General features: G+C 34.9%; 2 protein-coding genes across 8 annotated transcripts in view; both read right to left on the reverse strand.

The window, feature by feature from the left end:
• Window positions 1-5839, reverse strand: part of LOC128859569 (myophilin) — a 38419-nt gene extending 32580 nt beyond the window's left edge. Inside the window, exon 1 of the mRNA XM_054096491.1 lies at window positions 5234-5839. Within this exon, the coding sequence (XP_053952466.1) occupies window positions 5234-5287 (54 nt within the window). The 5' untranslated portion in view covers window positions 5288-5839. The remainder of the gene's footprint in view (window positions 1-5233) is intronic.
• A 6901-nt stretch (window positions 5840-12740) lies between these two features.
• Window positions 12741-21501, reverse strand: part of LOC128859568 (ensconsin) — a 41532-nt gene continuing 32771 nt past the window's right edge. For 6 of the 7 annotated variants that reach the window (XM_054096485.1, XM_054096484.1, XM_054096487.1 and 3 more), the window contains 7 exons: window positions 18575-18748; window positions 18201-18379; window positions 17296-18135; window positions 16972-17229; window positions 16417-16910; window positions 15074-15243; window positions 12741-15008 (listed from right to left, as the gene is read on the reverse strand). In XM_054096485.1, the coding sequence (XP_053952460.1) occupies window positions 14992-15008; window positions 15074-15243; window positions 16417-16910; window positions 16972-17229; window positions 17296-18135; window positions 18201-18379; window positions 18575-18748 (2132 nt within the window). In that variant the 3' untranslated portion in view covers window positions 12741-14991. Of the gene's footprint in view, window positions 15009-15073; window positions 15244-16416; window positions 16911-16971; window positions 17230-17295; window positions 18136-18200; window positions 18380-18574; window positions 18749-21501 lie in introns of those variants that run through there. The other variant, XM_054096486.1, reaches the window with a different exon arrangement.

The following is a 21501-nucleotide window of genomic DNA, read 5'->3' on the forward strand; positions in this document are numbered from 1 at the left end:
TTTGTTTTTGGATTTCAGTACCTGACATTAATACCACAACTATTACCTACTCACACTTTTATATCGGTCAGTATAAAAGGCGAGGAAAAGTAGGTGAAACATTGTGAAATGTCTCGATGGGTTAGTTGGATGATTACCTAACCGGCTAACTCGCGTTATATATACACACATACATTGTATAGTATACATACATATGTATGCGGAAATTTTCAGGTAAGCTTTTTTCGCAAATAATTATAATTTTTTTTTCCTTATACAGAAGAACAAATGGGATTTAATTTTAATGAGTTTTGTTTTATCAGATAACTAATTTATTTGCCAATATTTTTTTTTCATTCGTACTTTTTGTCTGAAAATATGCTATAAGTGTTAATTAGAGACTGAAAGTAAATATTATTTCAATAAAAACATACGAACAAGCCATATTGATTGGAATTTAAACAAATTACTTATAGTTAAGCAAAAATAAAACTCCAAAACTAATTTTTATTTTTTAAATAAAAACATAAAACTCCAAAACTAAACAAACTCCAAAAATAATGATTAAAAAAGATTTTTTATAATCGTCACGGCACGTAATCCCATAATCTTAATGCATACATATGTATGTATCTGAGTCCTTCACATTAAAACAAATTTTAGTTAACATAATTCTGTGGCAATGTACCAGAAGGAACTGCTTTGAATAGCAGCCAGTGCTTTTTATACATAAGTATGAATGAATGTAAAGGGCTGTATGAAATTGCATAACTTAAACGTAAAATGTGTGCCGGATTATTTAAACTCATCCTTTTGGATAAGATATTTTACCTAGGTATTAACGAAAGAGTCGCTCAAACATTCGCGAGCAAAAATTTATTAATTCCCATCTAATTTAGAATAGTATCGGTGGTCCATGTGTGGAACCGAATGTGCCAAGTTCCACCACTAATCATATCTTCCCGTAAGGATAGTCAAAACCATTTGTTGTAGATTGAGCTCCGACTAGTTTTATATAAAAAGAGTCTAGTCCTGCGCTAGTCTCAAGACACCTTATTTTACAGTAGGGTACCTACCTACATATCTTCAAGTATACTACTTGTACATATGAAATTGTCAACGCATTTGCATTTTTATTTTGTACTTTGAAAAGTAAATTACTGAAAACAAAACAATACTTAAATAAACACGTAACAGCAGAGCGAAAATTCCATCAACAAGCTCAGCATGGAGCTGGTAGAAGAGGCAGCTATCTGGCCAGGCGGAGAGATACGAACGGTAGGAATAACAAATGTACAATCGCAATGATCGTCATTGGTGTTGCACCAGTATTCTCCCCTTCTACGTGTGGCCTACATAACTTATAAGTATTGTACACACATATGTACATATGTACGTAAGCTTTTTTCGTTCAAAGGGTGAGCACGTACATATGTATGTACATTTCGAGTAGAGTAGAAGAAAGAATTACTGCCATATACATATGTGATTTTGTTGGGACCGTCAGGCACAAACACACAAAACGAGTTTATATGTATGTATGTACATAAACCCACATATTCAGAAGGCTTTTTACATAGAGTACTTACATTCTTATAAATGTAGTATGTATGTAGATGCATATGTAGTTACACTTTTTCGTCCACTCAGCTTTCGCTGACGTGTGTTCTTCACGCTGCAAACACCGGTATGAAGTGTAAGTTGAGCTAAGTATGTATAAGTACGGTCTATGTGGTTTTATTTGCTTCTGTTTTGTTTGGCTTTACTTGCCTAATTCGACACTGCCATGTAGAAATGGCTTTCCGTAGCTAACATAAATAAGAATAAAAATATTATTGAAATGGAAATGAGTGTTAAGCAATGGAAGTGTTTACTGCCGCACAGTGTTTTCTAATCGTTGAATCATTGACAAAAACCGACTTTACAAATAGAAGAGGAATCATAGAAAAATATTGCGCTAAATATTTAGTTGGTTATTCAGTCAGTTAGACGCCTTATTATTATTATTAGTTGGCTGGTAAATATCTAGGACCCAGGCGAAAGCTATAATATAATATATTAGCATGTACATATGTACATATGAGGTGTTCTCTGAGAGGCATTTTTTCAGAGAATATAAATAGAGAGATAATTGACTGATATGTATCTCTGATAGCACTTACTTTAAAGTCACCAGTAATTTAGCGCTCATCTATGATTTGAACATAAATGACAAATGTACTTAGGCATGACAATGTACATACATATGTATGTACTGAGTTTTTGGCGAATATGAGGTAGCATAAGTAATATACCAAATAAAGCGATGACATCATTGAACCATTCAAAGTTCAAACAGCTGCGTAGAACTCAGTACTTAGATTCTCGCCACATACAAGTATGCTCATAGGGTGGGCCATCTAACGTTTGAAACTTTAACTACTACTTATTTTTAATGTGTCAACTAAAATACCAGTGCATAAAGACAAAGTTAGGTCAATATCTGCGGTTTACGAAGTGGGTTGATTAACGTTTGAACAACGATGGGGAAATATTAAAAGTTTACTTGCATTTAAATGAAAAAAATATTATATAAATAACCGTAAGGAATGTAGTTTCGAATAAAAAATCATTAGTCTCTTACTTAAAACTGAAGTGTCAAATGTTATATGGCCCACCCTGTTATACATACTTGTACATACATACCTACGGATGCCGTATCCGAGTGCGTTTGTACGTGACTACCATATAGATGGTACCCGATTCGAAGTCCATAGTGAGCATGAAGTCTCGAAGTACAGAAAAGTTCTTTTCAATAGCAATCGTCCCTCGGAAGAAAATGGTAAGCCGTTGAGTGCATTTCTGTCATGAAAAAGCTTTTTATAGAAACATCTGTTGTTCGGATGCGCTATAAAACTGTAGGTTCCTTCATTTGGACAGCTACATGATGCACCATAAAATTGACCAGCGAATTGACAAAGCAACATCATATTTATGAAGAACATGCATACAAATAAATTAATGCAAGACAACGCTTCCATGTAATATCTATTTCACCCATAGCAATTGCTGGGCCATACACATAAACCCGCAAACCGATGATCCCCTTAAAACGTTTCAGACTACAACTTTTACAGTGCCGTCATGAAAAACTACTAATTGAAGCGTGCAATAATCTGTTATTTAAGTAAGCTAACAAAGGAGGATTTCAATATATACGTATGTATGTACATACTTATGTATGTAGAAAACCTGCACCCATATTACAGCATACATTTGCATTCATATTTATGCACTTGTATGTACATATGAAAGGAAATATCCATGCCGGTGCTCTTACGCGCGGACCATTCGGTTTAGCGCTACACGCGATGCCATGCTAGCTTCATAGAATTACCGCTTTCACTTGATTGCTTTGGTCGGTAGACTAAATTGTTAGGGTGTTGCTAGTCTTCAATTGGAATTCCAGTTTAAATTTTTACGCGTTCGCCACAATTTGGGGTTAATCTGAACAAGAAATGAAGAGATCAACTGCAATGTAGGGGAAGAATTTATGTCGAGGGGTATAAACTATAAATACTATATATGTATGTGTAGAGAATAACGTATAGGTTGATAATTAATATGCATATTTATTGCACATACACACATATATTTGCTAGAATTCTGCATGTGTAAGTAGGAAGTTTTCCAAAGGAATCAAACCTACAACTAAAGGACCATTAATATTGCTAAATAATTCGGGGAATCTGGCACATACATAAGTAAACAAACGGCAAACTCCAAGCAGTTTTGAACTATTTGAAAACCAACAAACAGAACGTGGAATGAGCCGAATTTCCATCTCTGAATTGCTACAAAAGCAGAATTAAATCGAGCCATTTTTTAAATACATAGAATAGGTAATGTACCAATGTGCGGCCCCCGTAGCCGAATGGGTTGGTGCGTGATTACCATTCGGAATTCACAGAGAGAACGTTGGTTCGAATCTCGGTGTAACACCAAAATTAAGAAAAACATTTTTCTAATAGCGGTCGCCCCTCGGCAGGCAATGGCACACCTACGAGAGTATTTCTGCCATGAAAAAGCTTCTCATAAAAATATCTGCCGTTCTGAGTCGGCTTGATACTGTAGGTCCCTCCATTTGGGGAACAACATCAAGACGGACACCACAAATAGGAGAAGGAGCTCGGCCAAACACCCAAAAAGGCTGTACGCGCCAATTCTTCTTCTTCTTCTTAATTGGCGCGATAACCGCTTACGCGATTTTGGCCGAGCTTAACAAAGCGCGCCAGTCGTTTCTTTCTCGTGCTAACCGGCGCCAGTTGGACACACCAAGTGAAGCCAAGTCCTTCTCCACCTGATCTTTCCAACGCCAATTACATACATATAATGTACCGAGTAGACGTTATACAATGCGGAAAACACGGAAATTTTGCACTGATGGAATAGTTTTGTTTATTGTTGTAGCCATTAATTAAAATATCACAATTATATTGTATGAAATTTTGCCACATTGTTATGTTCATGTTTACATTACCAGCTCCCTTATTAATCATCTCTTGGAACTTGTGTCTGTGTCTAGCTGTTTATTTTAATAATAATACAACAAAATTTGCAACTTTTCCCCCTTTTGTCCCTTAGTTTGGATTAAAAAACGGTGCCGTTCATTATTTTATCCGTTGAGCTCGGAACTCTGTAGCGAAGCTGCTCTTCCTTACTTCTATACTTATTGATTTCAGTCATGATCACATTGGTTATCCTACCAGATTCCTAGTTATTCCACTTTCTTTGTTTATTTACAAAACACTAAATCCTGTAGCATAAAAACTTTCAAGTAAAATTTTTTTGGAAGCAGCACAATTTGCGATGTGTATGTACCTATGTAGGTATATATTTATGTACATAGTCACTCATGCATACACGTTATATGTATGCACATACGTACTGAGCTTTTGAAGGTCGCCGTACGCATCTTTAAGCGAAGCCAGACGAATGCCAATGACGGTCACAATTTACCGCGCTTTTATGCTATATACATACTTAATTTTAAAAATGTAACAGTGCAAAACCTTCGTATTCGAAAGAAAATTAAGAACAGCAATTGTACTAAATTGTAGTAACGAGCCAAAAAATTTTTAAGGTGAATTAATAATATAACACTTCAATTTACCATTTATCTGGTAAGCAATACTATTAGTTTTGTTATTGAAGAACACAATTATATGTTGCAAATGCATTTTTTAATTTTTTCTGAAAGTTTGTAAGTACTCACTTTGCGTTGTGCCTCCGCAGCAAAACCGGACTTTGGTGCACGATTCGATGACATTTTGGCTTTAAACGAGTTTTAAGGTTTTCGTTAATTTCTCTTGTATTTTTTAAGTTAGCTGCACTTAGCAAATTGTTGACAACGTCGATAAATATTGTGAGCTTATATTGGGTTATCGGATTAGCGGTAGGATGTTTTCTGTTTGTGACTATCGTTGTTATTAGTCACAGCAAAGACAACAAATTGGCGCAGATGAGTGGGCGTTAAACGGGATTTTCGGTTAGTTTGTGGTATCACAGAGAGCGAAGACGCATCCACACTCGACGAAATTTAAAAATTTACTGTGACTGTGGTTGGGACAGAAGCAACTACCAAACCAAAGCCGAAAAGGTTCCCCGTTCCCCAAAGAAAAAGCTTACTGCAAAAGCTTTTAGATTGCCATACTGGTCAGAGAGCATTTAGAACGCTGTTTACTTAATTCCTCAATATTAAAATCAATAAAAATTATAAGCTTACATTGGGAACATATCAACCTATTTTTTGCCTAAATTACTAATAAACTAATTTTTAATGGTTTTATTAAAATTCCGGTTGCGTTTGTATTATGCCGAAGTAAGCAACTAAGTTCAAGTTGTAAAACGGTGGTGCTGCCACTTACTCCTTTAATGTATGTTAAAAAAAATGGTTAAAGGTGGCTTTAAAAATAAAATGATGAGTTGGACAAATTGATGAAAATGGAACAACAGAGCATCGTATTTATTTTGCTTTATTTCATTTCTCACCATAAAATAAAAAAAGTGACCACTCCCATTATTGTATTGCAACAAAGGCAAAAAAAAACAGACAGAAGTGACCGCACAATTTTCTCATGCATTAAAAATTGAAACAATTTAGCAGCTGTGGTGTAAAAATCTCTTATATCTGCATATCTTATATAAAATATTCGCTCATTATATGCCGACGTCATGTGAAAGGTTGGTAATTTCATTTCAGAATATAACAAGGAAAATACAACACTTACAAATTATATATTTAACTTTTATTTGAAATTTAAAAACAATCTTCTTTTTTCCTGATCATCCTTGAATTTTTCGTTTCAATTTCAATGTTTTATTAAACATTGTACCTTTTATAACTATTTTCAATTTAGATTTTTGAAAAACAAAAAAACCAAATTTTTTTTTTCCACGAACACATAATTTCATTTGAACGTTCGGATTTCACATTAAGTTCTCGAATTTCGTAAGAAATTATTCACTGTTCCAAAATCCATTCCAAAAAATTTCACAAACAATTTTTACACTTTGCACTTACGTCTTCTCCTTATGGCGTCCAAATCAGAAAGAAATATTGACACATTGTAACTCACACTGTCAATTTGACAGTTCAGTTCCGCCCCAAGCGTTAATAAAGTAAACGACATTATAGCTGGTTCAAAAGAACGCTGTACGCGTTGCCAGTGTTCCGAATTACAACCAAACTTTACGAAACCAATTTTCAATACTTACTTAACAATGTGTGTAAGTTTGGTTTAATTCGGTGCAAAGACACGGTGGGTCCATGTTTTGGCACATATTTCGAGACCCTAGTCATCAATAGGTATGAAAATTACCCCGTATTAAAGCACTTATCAACAGCTCTGTACTAAAGCATTCACCAACAGCTTCAATTTGATATCCATATTGTACAAACACATTCTAGGGTTACCCGGGTCCACGTTTTGGTCTCTATCTCGAGACCCTAGTCACGGAGCGGCATGAAGAATACTCTGAACTAAAGCATTCACCAACAGCTTCCATTTGATACCCATATTGTACATACACATTCGAAGGTTACCCGGGTCCACGTTTTGACCTATATCTCGAGCTCTATCCACCAATAGGTATCCAAACTATACGTAAACCATCTTCAATACCTACTTAACAATGTGTGTAAGTTTGGTTTAAGACACGGCCGGTTAGCGAACACACACAAAAAGTTGACTTTATTTTATATATAAGATATAAGATATATATATATATATATACAACATATATATATATACATATATATTATATATATACAAATAAAGAAGGACTTACTTCCATAACAATTGAAGTTTTCGTACAACTATTTCGACGAGCAACAACTTGACGGTAAGGGGAACTGTAAATGGTCAATCCTAGGTGTTTACTCTTGACATAGGTGCAACGAACAACAAACATGTGGAACTATTAGTATATAGGCTGCTATTGGAGCTTTGTCCGTTTGGCATGTAAGAAGGCTAACTTTGTTTTCCTTTTCAGTAGACCTGTAGTCATGACTTTGCTATTTATTTGGTCCATAAGTTGTCAAAGTTTGTTTGAGTTATGCTAAACTATCAATCTTTGTTTATAAATTTTGATATTTTATGGCTCGAAAGCAAAAATGAAATGCATAGCTTTTGTTGTGTTTATCTGCTGATGGTATCTTTTTAGTGGTGTTTAGCTTCGGCGTTTTCTTTTCTCACAATGTGAGGGTGTCCGTTGTTCAGCTAATTTTTTTTATCTATGTACTCAAACTCGTCGTTTTGTAGTTTTGGCAGCTAAATTTTCATTTATTTGTAATTTTTGTAGTGGAAACGTCATAAAATCGAAAAAGGAATTTAAAAAGGAATGGTTTCTTAGCCTTACATTAAAATTCTTTTGTTGGAAAATGCGAGGATGAAAAATTAAAATGAATTCAATGAAATGTCCACATAAAAATTCGTCTCACATGCGATAGCTCATCAGGAGCGGAGATGTGGAGTATAAAGCGAATTATGTGGCGTGAGAACACAGCATACGGTAACTATCGATAGTTTTTAAAAGCATCGATAGCGATGGAAAATTAAAACTATGTATGCTATTGATATTATAATCGACAGTTTCGCATGTCTAGTACTGCGACAGTTTGCACGTCCTCGATTTGTGTATTTTGTTTATTTCAATAAATAATTATATCGTACAAAATTTAAATGTCAAAAGGAAGCTCAAGTAGGAAATCCAGTTTTATTTGGAACTTTTACGATGCTGACACCGATGAAAAGGCTCGCTGTCGTATATGCAAAAGGAATTTTTCGCGCAAAGGTTGCTGTACCTCTGGCCTCATCACCCATCTGAAGAAGAGGCACACTGAAACATTTCTGCTATATTTAAATAAAGGATTGGTTTGTTTAGAAGGTGACGAAATTAGTGCTATAAAAAAAGAATCAACAGAAAGTAAGGAGAAACAGAAACCGAACAACAAACGAAAAAGAAGCATAGAAAACGAGGAATTGGAAGAGTCTGAAATAAATTTCCAGAGCTCCGCATGTGATCCACCATATGAAGATTCGGCAGAGTTCCCCGAATCTTCAGAACATATTGAAAAACCAATTGAACAAATGTGTCTACTTGAGGATGAATATCCTATAGTTAACATTGAGAGGAATAGTGGAAGAGATAATCCGTCTCAACCGAAGTTATCATCGCAAGCCGGCACAACACAGATAGAGTCTTTGCTAACAAAACAATTGCAAATTCAAGCTAAACTCTATAAAGAAATGAAAGAAAAATTAGAACAAATTAGCGCACATTTAAAAGAATCGGAACGTATTAACCGGAAGAGATTCCGACTCAAAGTAGAAAAACTCCGTTTGCACAAGGAAGAACTTAAGAAGAAAGAACTACATCGGAAAGAAATGCATCGACTAAGGTTATTGGAATTGGATATATTGAATAAGAAAAATATTGAGCAGCAGTTACGTTTTGATCAGCTTTAATATAAAAAAGTGAAGATAATTTAGAAATTTCCTATATTTAGAATTAAAAAAAATGTATAAGTATGGTTTCTATTGTAAGAATGTACTACCATAGATAGGTTCTTATTTTATTAATGTCGGTTTGGATCAGATTAGGATAATTGATACTTTATCAGTGTTAAAGTATACAAATTTTTAAATCGCTAAGCGAACTTCATCTGTTCTGATCAATGGCGTGAAGTGATATTCGTTGCAATATTTCGCCCAGTAGATGATCCCTAACAATTTATAAAAGTCTTAAATTTCGTATTAAAACGTGTAAGTGAGGCAGCATTTGCAAAGATTTGTTAAATTTTTTTACTGATTCTGTTTGTATATGTACTATAAGTTTAGATATGCGGAGTTTTTAAATTAAGTTTAATCATTTAAAATTTGGTTTAAATATAACGCAGAGTTGGTTAGTCGTTAGTAATCTCTGATCTTCCAAAATAACAATTGTATTTGTAATATTTCATCAATAGTAATAAACTCATATATTAAATACCAAACCAGGATAAGCTAACTGGATAATCCACTTATTTTTAGTACGCGCTCGTTTTCCTATAATGCAAAATTCCACTGTGAATCCGGCATTTGGTCCACTGCTTTATTTCCTATATTCTTTTTTGTAAAATGGTTTCAGAATGAATTTGATTATTCTGAGAAACAAATTTACAAGAAAACTATCGGTTAGTATTCACTACAATTTAAATTTGTGATTTCGATGCATATGTATGTACTCATATGTGCATATGTACATTGCGCTTTTGGTCGAAAAAAGGTGTGAGTAAGTTTAAAATTAACATCGATAAAAGAGTAAGAGTTTAATAATAACTTTTTTATGGCAGTTCTCTATTCATTACATAAATGTGCCTGGGTACGAGCGTACTTCAAACGCGTATGCCAGGGGCGTTAAAACACATTTCGTTTCTTTTGCAATTTTTTACGTCCTAGATATGGGGGTTGTTGCTCTATTATTATGAAGGGTCCGGCCACTAACTGAAACTCCTAAACTTACTCCAATTTGTCTCGAATCGGGCAGTTTTCGCAGAACTACGAATCGTTCGCTTAACATGGTAGCTTTCGCAGTGCGTCCTTTTCGGTTTTGCGATAGTTTTTCATATTGTTTAAAAGGCTCGATTATCCATGGGTCGGGGAAAATTCTGCGTGCAATTGCTTGGTTGGATAGATTACTTTCGGTCAAGTCAATGATTTTTCTCTTTACATAGATCCCCGTAAGGTGGTCTGCATACAATTTTAAGGACTTTTATCGTTCTTTAAGTTAAACGCCTTTTGGTATTATTTGCAAGTGTATTTTATTTTATCCAAATTGCTTACCAAATACATCACTAACAAAAATGTCGCTTATGTTCCGAAAGTTGATTATCGAATGACAACTTATGTGAATAGTTTCTAAAAAGGACATCACCAAGGATGACGGAATACAAGGTTTGGCCATCCAAAGCATAAATGTGAGGGTAACTCTGGATATTAGGTTAATGGAATTTTGTCAGCAGAATTGTGTTTGTTCATATCACATTTATTCTTACGCTCTTCCAGTCAGTCCTTGCTAAGACGACAAAAAAGTAACGAGTGGAGGTTGCATGATTTTTGCGTATACCAGCAACACAGTCTCAGTTTTTCGTAAAAAATCGCTGTCATAACCACTGTTACGTCAACAAACCAGCTGATTCCTCCAATTTCGCTGAAAGCCGGGTAACAATTACCTCTGCCGAGTAAACGTGGCCACACCTTTGCATTCTGTACATCGTGGGACGGCACTTTAACAGCAAACATTTACATGCAATTTTCCACTAAAAAAAAGGTGCAAGTGTTAATGTGATTGACTTTTTAGCAGTTAAGATGAATTGAATGTAAGTGCATTAGAATGGAGTTTTTGGGAGTGTTACAATTACGAGTATTGAGTATTCGTTTAAATTGAGTGTAGCATTAAGGGAGAACTTGTTATAGCGAGCCTTTCAAAATAATAAAAAAATAAATTAAATCGCAATTATATTATATTTACCTTTTCTCTGAAATAAAATATTTCTTAAATTTATTTTCTTCTCTTAGTCTTGAATTTATTTATTCTTTTGAATTTTCTTGAAATGAATTTCATATTATAATTTTTGGGCCTCGCTTTATCTGTTTGGAATTGCCTGCGTGTTTATTTGTTTTCAGACGTTAGTTACATCGATTTACTTTTTAAGTTAATAAATTTAAATATTAATAATTATTTTAAATGTAACGATAACGATAGATAGACTATATTGGGAGTTACAGTTGAAATAAGATTAGATACATAAGTATGTATGTAATGGTTGTTCTATTATTTTAGTTATATATTGATTAGCTCATTGGTTATTGATGAATTAGTTATGACGCAGAAACTTAGGCAATTATGGTTCACGTGTTTAAAAAAAATGATATTAATTAATCGCTTATATTACACAAGTGGGCTTAAACTAGACAAATTGCAAACACGTATAAGGTGAAGGTTTGTTAAGTGTGCCAAATGACCAAAAAACTAAGAGCACTCACTTGTGACATACGATTGTAAAACGTTTATACCCGCACGTACTTTTGCACAAGAGTGTTACAATTTTGCATAAATAAGCTTTTATTTAGTAGTTAAATTAGTGAATTTCCGTGCACTTTTTTGTTTTTATTAAATCATGCTAAAGTATGAATGTTATTCATATTCATTAATAATAGAATTTTAATAGCATGCACAGTGCCAGAAAAGATATCAGCTGCCACAGTTAGAGGCCATTGGAGCCGTTAAAAGGCAATACTTGAGCAGTCTATTAACGGAACTACGTGTAGGTGTTTCTTAACAATTAATTTTGATTAGATTAGAGTAATAAATATAACAATACGTTTAAATAGCTAGAATTTAAGTTAATTTTTAAAGCTTTCGAAGTACTGCCAAATTATTAAAATGTAATAAAAGTGCGGCACTCATAACCTTGTCAGCTTTAAGCCAAGCTGCTCCTGCTATTTGAGGCATGAGTTTGATTTTTTTTTGAATGAAGTAGAACAGTGCTCGGAATGACATTTGTGTTTTGCTTTCGAAGAAGCATTCTCATGGCAAAACCACACTCAAAGGTTTGCCACTGCGTTCCGATCTGTGATTGGCTATGTATTATTAGCTGAAAACAATGTCCTTCCCACTAACGTTCAATATTCCACGCATAAATGCGCTCGGCTACGACTCTCTTACCAAATTTTTGAAATTTTTCAAAGTATCTTTTAAACTGGCGCTGTACGTGTATTGCCACGATTTTTCGTTTGCAAAAGAGATACGTTTTTTCGACTTAATGAGCCATTATATTGCAGTGATTCATATCCATTTCATTACAATTTCTTTTATCATGCAGCACATACCTGGCATTCGACTAACCACCTCACTACGCCACTAGAGCAGTGTCTACTTATTTGTCAAACGTAAATGTGCAAACGCTCAGCGATGCAGACGATTTGATTCTTAAAAACGCCAACTACCTTGATCAATTTGGTAATAAATACGATTTTGAGAACTCTGGAAACTCCACACTAATAAAAATAAATATTTTCCCCTTGCTTGAATACGCAGAATGCGTGGACGACTTTAAGTTTGAAATAGTTAAACGATCACAACGGTTCCTTTTGTTATATTTCTTCAGTCGTGAAGACCTTATCCTTATTTCGACCACAATTTTGTGGCGCGGTTTTCCAATAAGCTTGATATGCTCGTACGAATTATAGAAAAAAATTATATTTTAATTATGTATCAGCTATTACAATGTGTATATAAATAAGTTATATTAACAAATTGAAACATTATGTTTGGATTTTTTCATCTAATTTTTTAAGAATAAGCTTTGCAAATAGGTATATATAAATGTAAATTTAGATAACATAAAAGTTAAAAAAAATATGCATCAAAAAACGGAAAATACATTAACTACACATAAATATATATAAGTAACCTATAAACTCGCACACAAAATTGCTGACATACTACTCTATTATGATTTGCTTTTATTTAATTTAAACGTTTCAAAGCGCGGCCACCACTTTATTTTTTGCTTTCAACTTTCAATAGCAACAAACCATCTTTTGCATGATTAAATGGCTGCCCGAACCGACTTTTAATTTAACTACCACATATTGCCCGCGTGCGTCTATGCTGCCTGCGGTAAAAAAAATCAGCAGACCCACTCTAACATTAATAAAACTACTACTTTTTACCATACATAATAGATATGATCGTATAATAGGGTTCACCCGATTGCTAATTTCAATTAAAATTTAATACCATTCTTTGATACGCGCGTTGAATGCGCTTAGCCTTTTTGAAAATGAAGTTTTTGAATTACCGTTAATATGATGATGAAAAAGAGGGAAGTAGCAATAAAAAATAGCTGAAGTCCAAAACTTAGTGGAAAGATAAGAACGTTTAATTTATAAAAGTTTTACAAACAGTAGATAGCTTAAAAGTAATCTTCAAAAGTATTAGACGGCTTAGTGATGGCTTCCTACTCCCTACAAGTGTTGTAAGATAAGTTGAGAGACTTAGTACCTTCAATATGTCCTAAAAAACAAATTTCATTATAAATATGCATACATATGTATGTGCAAATTATTGTATTTTTCAATGGATAGCACAAATTAGTTTGCGGTATACGCATATCCTTGCAACATATCAGTACATTTGAAACATATCTATCTATGTATATAAAGTACTATGTAAGACGGAAAAGGCGAATCCATAATCTGCTCAAAGCGTCTAAGTATAAATGTGTGTTTGCATTAAGCAAGTAATGAGAAGAAAAATATCAGAGGAATCGTATTATATGCGAGCAGTACTTGCATAAACTTTGTGCTTCGCACATAATTCACCTTTCATACTAAAAGCAAAATACAGAATCCCATACACTATTTACGTTCGTACGATCTTTGTGCTATACACAGTGATAAATTTATATGGAACGGCAGGTGCACACACATGATTGGCATGAATTCATTTGGTAATATATTTGAAAAATATATTAGGTGTCCCTAAATTATATGCGTCTTAAATTTTTTTTGTTCGCTCTAACAAATACATATGTACATCTGTCTCTCTTAGTTCATTTTAATTAACCGCAAATGTAGCTGCACTTGCTTAATATATTCCACTGCATTGCATGTATGTGTGCATGTTGTTAATATGGACTGTATAGAGAAAGTTATTAGCTCACAGCACAAAACTTAGCGCCACATGGAATTTTTCTTTTCTTGAAACATTTTATGTTCTATATGTGTTTTTTCATTTAGCCATTTTAGGTGACTGCTTTTTGATTAAATATTCATAATATTCTTGCATTTCATAAATAAATTCAATAGTTTTCCTTTTTTTCATTGAAGCTTTAAAAAAATGTTGACAAATATTTCTCTTTCCAGGTCTATATAGTCGATTTTCTTCACGTCTTTGTCTCGTTACGCTTTACAATTTAGTATATCGCACATACATACATTAAAGATTTGCATACGCAATGTGAACTCCAAGCAATTTTATGTACCTTTCTCTTTTTTTTCACTGTCTAACTAATTTTTAATTTTTTTTCGATTCGGGAGGAACATTTGCCGTAGTTTTATGCTTTTTCCCTTTCCTCATTTGTTCATTAGATCCTAATTCAAAGGTTTTATATACTTTGCTTAATATTTTTAATGTTTCAAATGAGCTAAGCAGTGTTTAGCTAATATTTTACTTAATATGCACTTTGCTTTAGCGTTTCCTTTGCTTCTAAGTATATTATTTTAAATTAGTTAAACTCGTATTAATTACGCCTTAAATGTCAAGTAACCATAAAATGTCGCATACACACAAAACATCTTCAAAACGCCAACGCGCTACAATCAATACATTTTTTCAAATTGTCATAATTCTACTGCATTTTTCTTTGTTGCAGTTAGTTAGTTTGCGCGTCCGTATATTTGCAGGCTGCTAGCACGCTCAGACTCACAGTAGGGAAATATCTGTAAATAAAAAGAAAACAATTTTATAATAGTTGTTGTTTTTGTGTTATCCTTTGTGAACTCACCTTTATTTTCGTGACTATCTGCAGTGACTAGTGTTGCTGTTGTTGTTGTGTTTAACAAGCTGTTGTTGTTGTTGAAGTTTATTGCATTGTTAATGTCTTGTGACTCAATGCTCAAATCAATTAATTGATTTGTTGCTGGTGTTACGGCATCCTGCAGGTTATTGATATCACTTTTCAGAGAGAGGATAATTTAAGACAAAAAAATAAATAAAAATTAATTGAAGCTGGCAGTAGCAAAAACAAAAAAAAAAAAAAAAAACCAATGAAGCATATGTGCATTATTATTTAGTGTCTGAAAAGTGAAAACATTAATAAGCAAAATAATTTATATTAGCAAGAATTTAGTATTTGAGGAATTTATATGCAATATAGCCGGACTATTAAAATAACAATTCAATCAATTGAATTAAAAATGGAAGAAAACAGAATTTGAAAGCGAGATTGGCTCAAGCGATTTATGTTTAGACTTGGACGTTACTTTTATAATAAAAGCGAGGATTCAAAAGAATACGCTCCATAGTCTACTTGAATCATTTAATGGTTCGTTAAAAGCAAAAAAAATCATGAACAAGTTTTCCCCCAATAAAAAAAAATTTATGAGTTAAAATAATTACACCCCCTGGTTTACAAAGGTAAGCAATGCTCCTTCAACATAAAAGTTAAATGATATAAATCTATCTGTCTAGTTTAAGCAAGTCTTACGCTGCTGAATACATTTTATGCATAGAAGCATTTTTTTCAATTGTTTTATAGCCTACGTGGCGCTATGCTTCACTATGCAGCGGAAGGAATAAATATAATATATAGTCTAAGAGCTAAACTTTTATTTTCAAACCGAGTTTGTTTTCATCGACACTCATCGTTATACAATCTCAGTCGGCTAAAATTCGGTCTGATGCAAAGCGAAACATGCTCAGAATGTAACGAAGGCAATGCTAAAAGCATCATGGATCTTCTTCTCTGTTCACTATTCTGAAGATCATGACTTAGTTGACATGCACGCTGATAAAGCGAATGGAAGGATCAGCAATCCAAGTTAGCCTAAACTAATCCATTAGCGAATGAATACTTTTGCGTGCACAACAATGAGATTCTGATAAATTCCGCTTAAGATACTTTATAGTGGGAAAGCAGATTTTAGGCAAGTTTGCTTATTTATTTAACAACTTTTACCGATGAAAATTTAGTGCAGTGATTTAGCCATTAAGATACAAAAATAAATTTTTAGTCCACTCTAAGGTTGTTCGACCTGCGAGTGGTCTTATTCACTGTTTATAAAAAAGCTGCCATGCTTGCCATGCATTATACATAAAGCCACTTATTATCAATATCGACTTGCTTACTTTTCATTGTTCAAATTTTCGATGTGATGGCCGTTGCCGTTTGCGACGGCATTTACATTTATTGTAGTAGTTGTTGTTGTGGTATTCTGTAAAAGCGCATCACTGTTAATCGGCAATTTTCCGTTGCTCACCTCGATAATTTGTGTCGGTTGTTTTAAATGTTGTTGTTGAAGATTTTTTACATTCTCATCGATTATCATATTGGAGAAACTGTTTATCAGCTCAGTTTCCTTATCAATAACAGCTTGCTCGTACATGGCCTGCGTATTTTGTGGCTCCATTTTTTCTGCTCTCGGTGCGTTTGTGGGCACTGCAGTTACTGGTGCAGTAATGCTTTGTGGTGGCGGATTCGGAGTGGTCGCAGTCGTAGTGGAACCCGACGTTGAGCTACTATCAGTGCTGCTAACAGCATTGGTAACTGTAGTTGTTGTAAAGGATTCATCTAGTTGTTGCGGTTGCAAGTTGTCAGCTGTCGATTTGGGCGTGTTGTTTTCCTATTGAGTTCATTTAAATATACATAAACTTGTTAATGTCAACTTGTCAATCAACTTTTACCTTTACTGGTGTGGAATTGGGTGTTGTCGCGCTGCCACCACCACCGCTAGTCCCTTTACGTGTACGCGACATGATCGCTTCAACGCGTTTGCGTCGTTCTTCGCGCTCCTTTTCCTCTCGTTTAAGACGTTCGGCAACCTCAAATCGTTGTTTTTCTGCTTCTTCCTTGGCCTTTCTTTCGGCCTCCTCTCGTTGCACGCGCTGTTTCTCTTCCTCTTCTCGCTTGCGGCGATCTTCTTCTTCTTTTTGCTTTGCCTCCTAAAATAACGGAAACACAATTCATTAATTGATTAACTACATTACAGTTGTTCTTGCGGGACTCACTTCAATAGCTTGGCGCAACCGCTCTTCCTCTGCTCGACGTTGTTCCATAGCTAAGCGATTCGCTTCCTCTTCGAATGCGCGTTGACGTTCAGCTTCCTCCTCTTGACGTTTTAGTTCGGCAAGTCGTTCGGCCTCCAAGCGTTGACGCTCCAACTCGGCTTGTCGCTCAGCCTCCTCGCGCGCAAGACGACGTCTTTCAGCCAAAGCTGCTTTCGCCTCTTCTTCAGTTGTGATCTTACTTCTAGCAATCATCGAAGCAGTCATCAAATCATTACTATCGCCATTCTGAGATGGAGGAGTAAGTTCACGGACTTCTGAATTTTCTTTGCTGCCATTTTGTGAACGTGGATGTGGCTGAGGCTGTGGCGGTGCCGGTTGCTTCTCTGTTTGTCTGGGTTCGATTGGTTCTGGAGCTGCGGGTGGTGACTGTATATTTGATTCATTTACGACCACCACCGGCAAAACCGTTTCGGTTATTGCACCGACATTTTCAACTGTAGGCGGTAGAGTTACTGAGCCTACACTGTCAGCTGGAGCTGGTGCTGCTACTACTGGCGGCTCATTTGATTCAACAAGGGAATCAGCTGTAAACTCAGCTTCGGATTTCGCGATGTTCAAAGAATTCTTTTCTTCTTTGCTCTGGACTGGAACAACAATGGTTTCCTCTTTCTTTTGTACAGTTGCTGTCACTTTGTCTTTTTCACTCTTTGTAATTGTCTGGCTTGGAGAAGGTGAGATTAATGATTTACTCATTCCGTCCTTACTGGCTCTATTCAAGCGATCCGAGCTAGAAGTTTTTGAAAGCGATTTGGGTGTGGTGTTTTTGGGTGTTACTGGTTCCTAAAAATGAGAATAAAACAATTCGTATCTTTTATTTGGCTTTTTAAATATTTAAATCGGCTTACCCGCTTAGCTGAGGGCTGTTTCTTCTCTGCACTGGACAAACGGGAAGAAGATGACACAATCATTGAGGTCGACATCATATTTGATGTTCGTTTGGGGGTATTTTGTGCTGATGCTGTCGTAGATGAAGGTGTTGAAGCCTTCACTGGCGGCCTATTATCTTTTTTGTGTTTATTAAGGTCTGTAAGTTGGGCAGACAATTATTTATATATATAATTATGATTATATAGCAATTCTTTCTAAATCAGACATAAAATATAACAACCAAGCATCACGCATACTAAACTACTTGTAAGTTCAATTAATACGAATATGTACAAATGTATACATATGAAGTATGTATGTACATATGAATATGAGAAGCACATTTACTCACCCTCCAGCGACATGCCAGTACCGGCAATGCTAGCTGGCCGTTGCTTACGTGTGGCCGGTACCGATCTTCTAGCCACGTAACCAGATGTAGACATATTTGTGGATGTGGACATTGCACTACCCGGCCTTGAAGTGCTGATGTTGCCGCCTGGGGTGACATTTCCAGAACGTGAACCTAACACCGATGCAACAACGACAACGACATACGTGAATAATAAATGTTAACAGAAGAAATAAAATTATGTACAAAAATTAAATTATTTGGTGATGAAGGAGCTGATTATAAAGATGAATTGATAGATGAGCAATAATGAAAAGATACAAACACAAGTACAGAACATATGACGGGAAATAAACAAATCCACCACCAAAACTGAAAACAAATACAAAGTTTTTAAACAAAGTTTAATAAAAGCCCAAAAAACAAGATAAAATATTAAACACAATTGAAAGTCGTTCACATACTAGATATAAATGTATGTACATACATATAAATTTACATCAAAAGACACCCAAAACCAATTTAAGCGAAACAAATACGAATATATTTTTTAACGACAAAGGACCACTGCTTTAGCCCAGGGGCGGGAAGCTACATAAGGTATTGCTAAGATATGAAATTGGCTGGGATACTTTTGCATATTTATAACTTTGACACGGGGAGGCGAAACGGAAATATATCCTTTGAATTCTAAGTAGAGAAATGTGGAAAAATTTGTATATTTTTAATATCTACCAATAAAAAAAAAAAAAATGGAAAAAACGCAAACGTGCACCAAAACCGAATTTAGTGCAAATATTTATATCAATATTTCGCTAATACTAAAATGTTCGCTCTTTTCAATAATTACTTAGTAATTAAGAATATTTTAGATGCATATAAACAATTAAATAATTGAATTACACTGTGTAACAAAAAATTACTACATGGTGTTCTGTAATGATGTTTTTCCAAACATCTCAATTTTAAGATAAATTTTTAAGAATTTTATGTTATCATATTGAATATTTTGCTTAGTCTTCGAAGCATTGCAGTTTAATCACATTTGGTTGCGTACCGGTGTTTTTTATAATTTCGGCATATCAAAAACATTTAAATCTGCTTTTCGATTTGTCTATTGAATCCATTGAATATTACAAAACCCACTTTTTTCGATATTTCAAAAAAAAAGTTTATATACATTTTCTTGGAATCTCGGTATGTCGGAAACAAATGGTGTTTTCTTTTCTCAATAAAGCCGCATTTACTCCGCACTGCGCCGGAGCCGTCAAATTTGCGTGTTCTTTCTCAAACTGTGATACTCTGACCAAGCGAATTTGTGGCATTTTCTACCCTCTACAAAAAGTGAGGACGAGCGTTGTTCAACATATGCGTCAATAGTTGTACGAAGACTTTAAATCGTTTTATTTCATAAAGAAAGTGAACGAGTTTTGAATACAGGTATCCCTTGTATAACGCGGTCTTATACAACGCGGTTTCGATATAACGCGATTTAGAAAAATTAGGTTTCAGTACAACGCGAAATTTAGGCTTATATAACGCGAAGGGGAAAATACATAATTATAAAATCTGGTAACACTAATTTGCGTACCACATATTTATAATATGTAATGTATTTTTAATGTAAACCGGGAATTACCCTTTTTTGCCTTAGATAGATAGAATAGATATTAATCTAGCACCTTATTACGAAATTGAAAAGGAGCTAAAAAAAACCACCCACCAAAAACTGATAACAGATTTTGCAATTATAAAACCAGTAGAAGAACCACAAGGTCCCACAACTAGTTTCTTATCCAATAGCGAAAACTATGTTAAAGAAATATCTTCTGATGAAGCTATTGCTACCCCAAAACGCCCACGCGCAAAGATCTTTGAAGACAGTGAAACAGATTAATTACCATATGAAGTTTGAAGAATAACAATAAAGTTTTTAATAAACCTTTAATTTGTTTTTAGATTTTTTAATGTGCACATAATTATTTAAATTTTGTTTTTTGAATTTTAAAATATGTATGTACATATGTATTATTATTCATATCTTGTGTTTTTAATTGTATAAGAAAGTCTGAACTTTAGTATTGAGTTGAAATATAAGGTTGTCAAAAAAGTCTTGCGGTATTTCCGCAAGATTGTCTTTGCAAGCGCGTAGTTCTAGTTGTATTCGTCGCATCGGTTCACGCTAGAGCTTTTTGGAAAGCTCTTTTCACGTGCTAACACGTGTTTGATTAATTGTTGTTTGCTTTAGTCGTTCGTGAGTTATAGCGTCGCAAACATGGAGCAAAATAAAGAGAAAATACGGCATATTTTACAGTACTACTACGATAAAGGCAAAAATGCATCTCATGCTGCCAATAAAATTTGTCCAGTTTATGGACCCGATACAGTTTCCATTTCCACCGCACAACGATGGTTTCAACGTTTTCGTTCTGGTGCAGAGGTGATCGAAGATGCGCCACGGTCCGGAAGGCCTGTCGTCAAAAATTGCGATAAAATCGCTGAATTGTTCGAAAGAGACCGGCATAGTAGCAGCCGTAGCATCGGCCAAGAGCTGGGCATGAGTCATCAAACCGTTATAAACCATTTGAAGAAGCTTGGATTCAAAAAGAAGCTCGATGTATGGGTGCCACACGACTTAACGCAAAAAAACATTTTTGCCCGTATGGATGCATGCGAATCGCTTCTGAATCGCAACAAAATCGACCCGTTTTTGAAGCGGATGGTGACTGGCGATGAAAAGTGGGTCACTTACGACAACGTGAAGCCCACACGGTCGTGGTCGAAAAGCGGTGAAGCTGCCCAGACGGTGGCCAAGCCTGGATTGACGGCCAGGAAGGTTCTTCTGTGTGTTTGGTGGGATTGGCAGGGAATCATCCACTATGAGCTGCTCCCCTATGGCCAAACGCTCAATTCGGACCTGTACTGCC

This window comes from Anastrepha ludens, chromosome 4 (genome assembly GCF_028408465.1).
Source record: "Anastrepha ludens isolate Willacy chromosome 4, idAnaLude1.1, whole genome shotgun sequence".
In the NCBI taxonomy this organism is placed as follows: domain Eukaryota; kingdom Metazoa; phylum Arthropoda; class Insecta; order Diptera; family Tephritidae; genus Anastrepha; species Anastrepha ludens.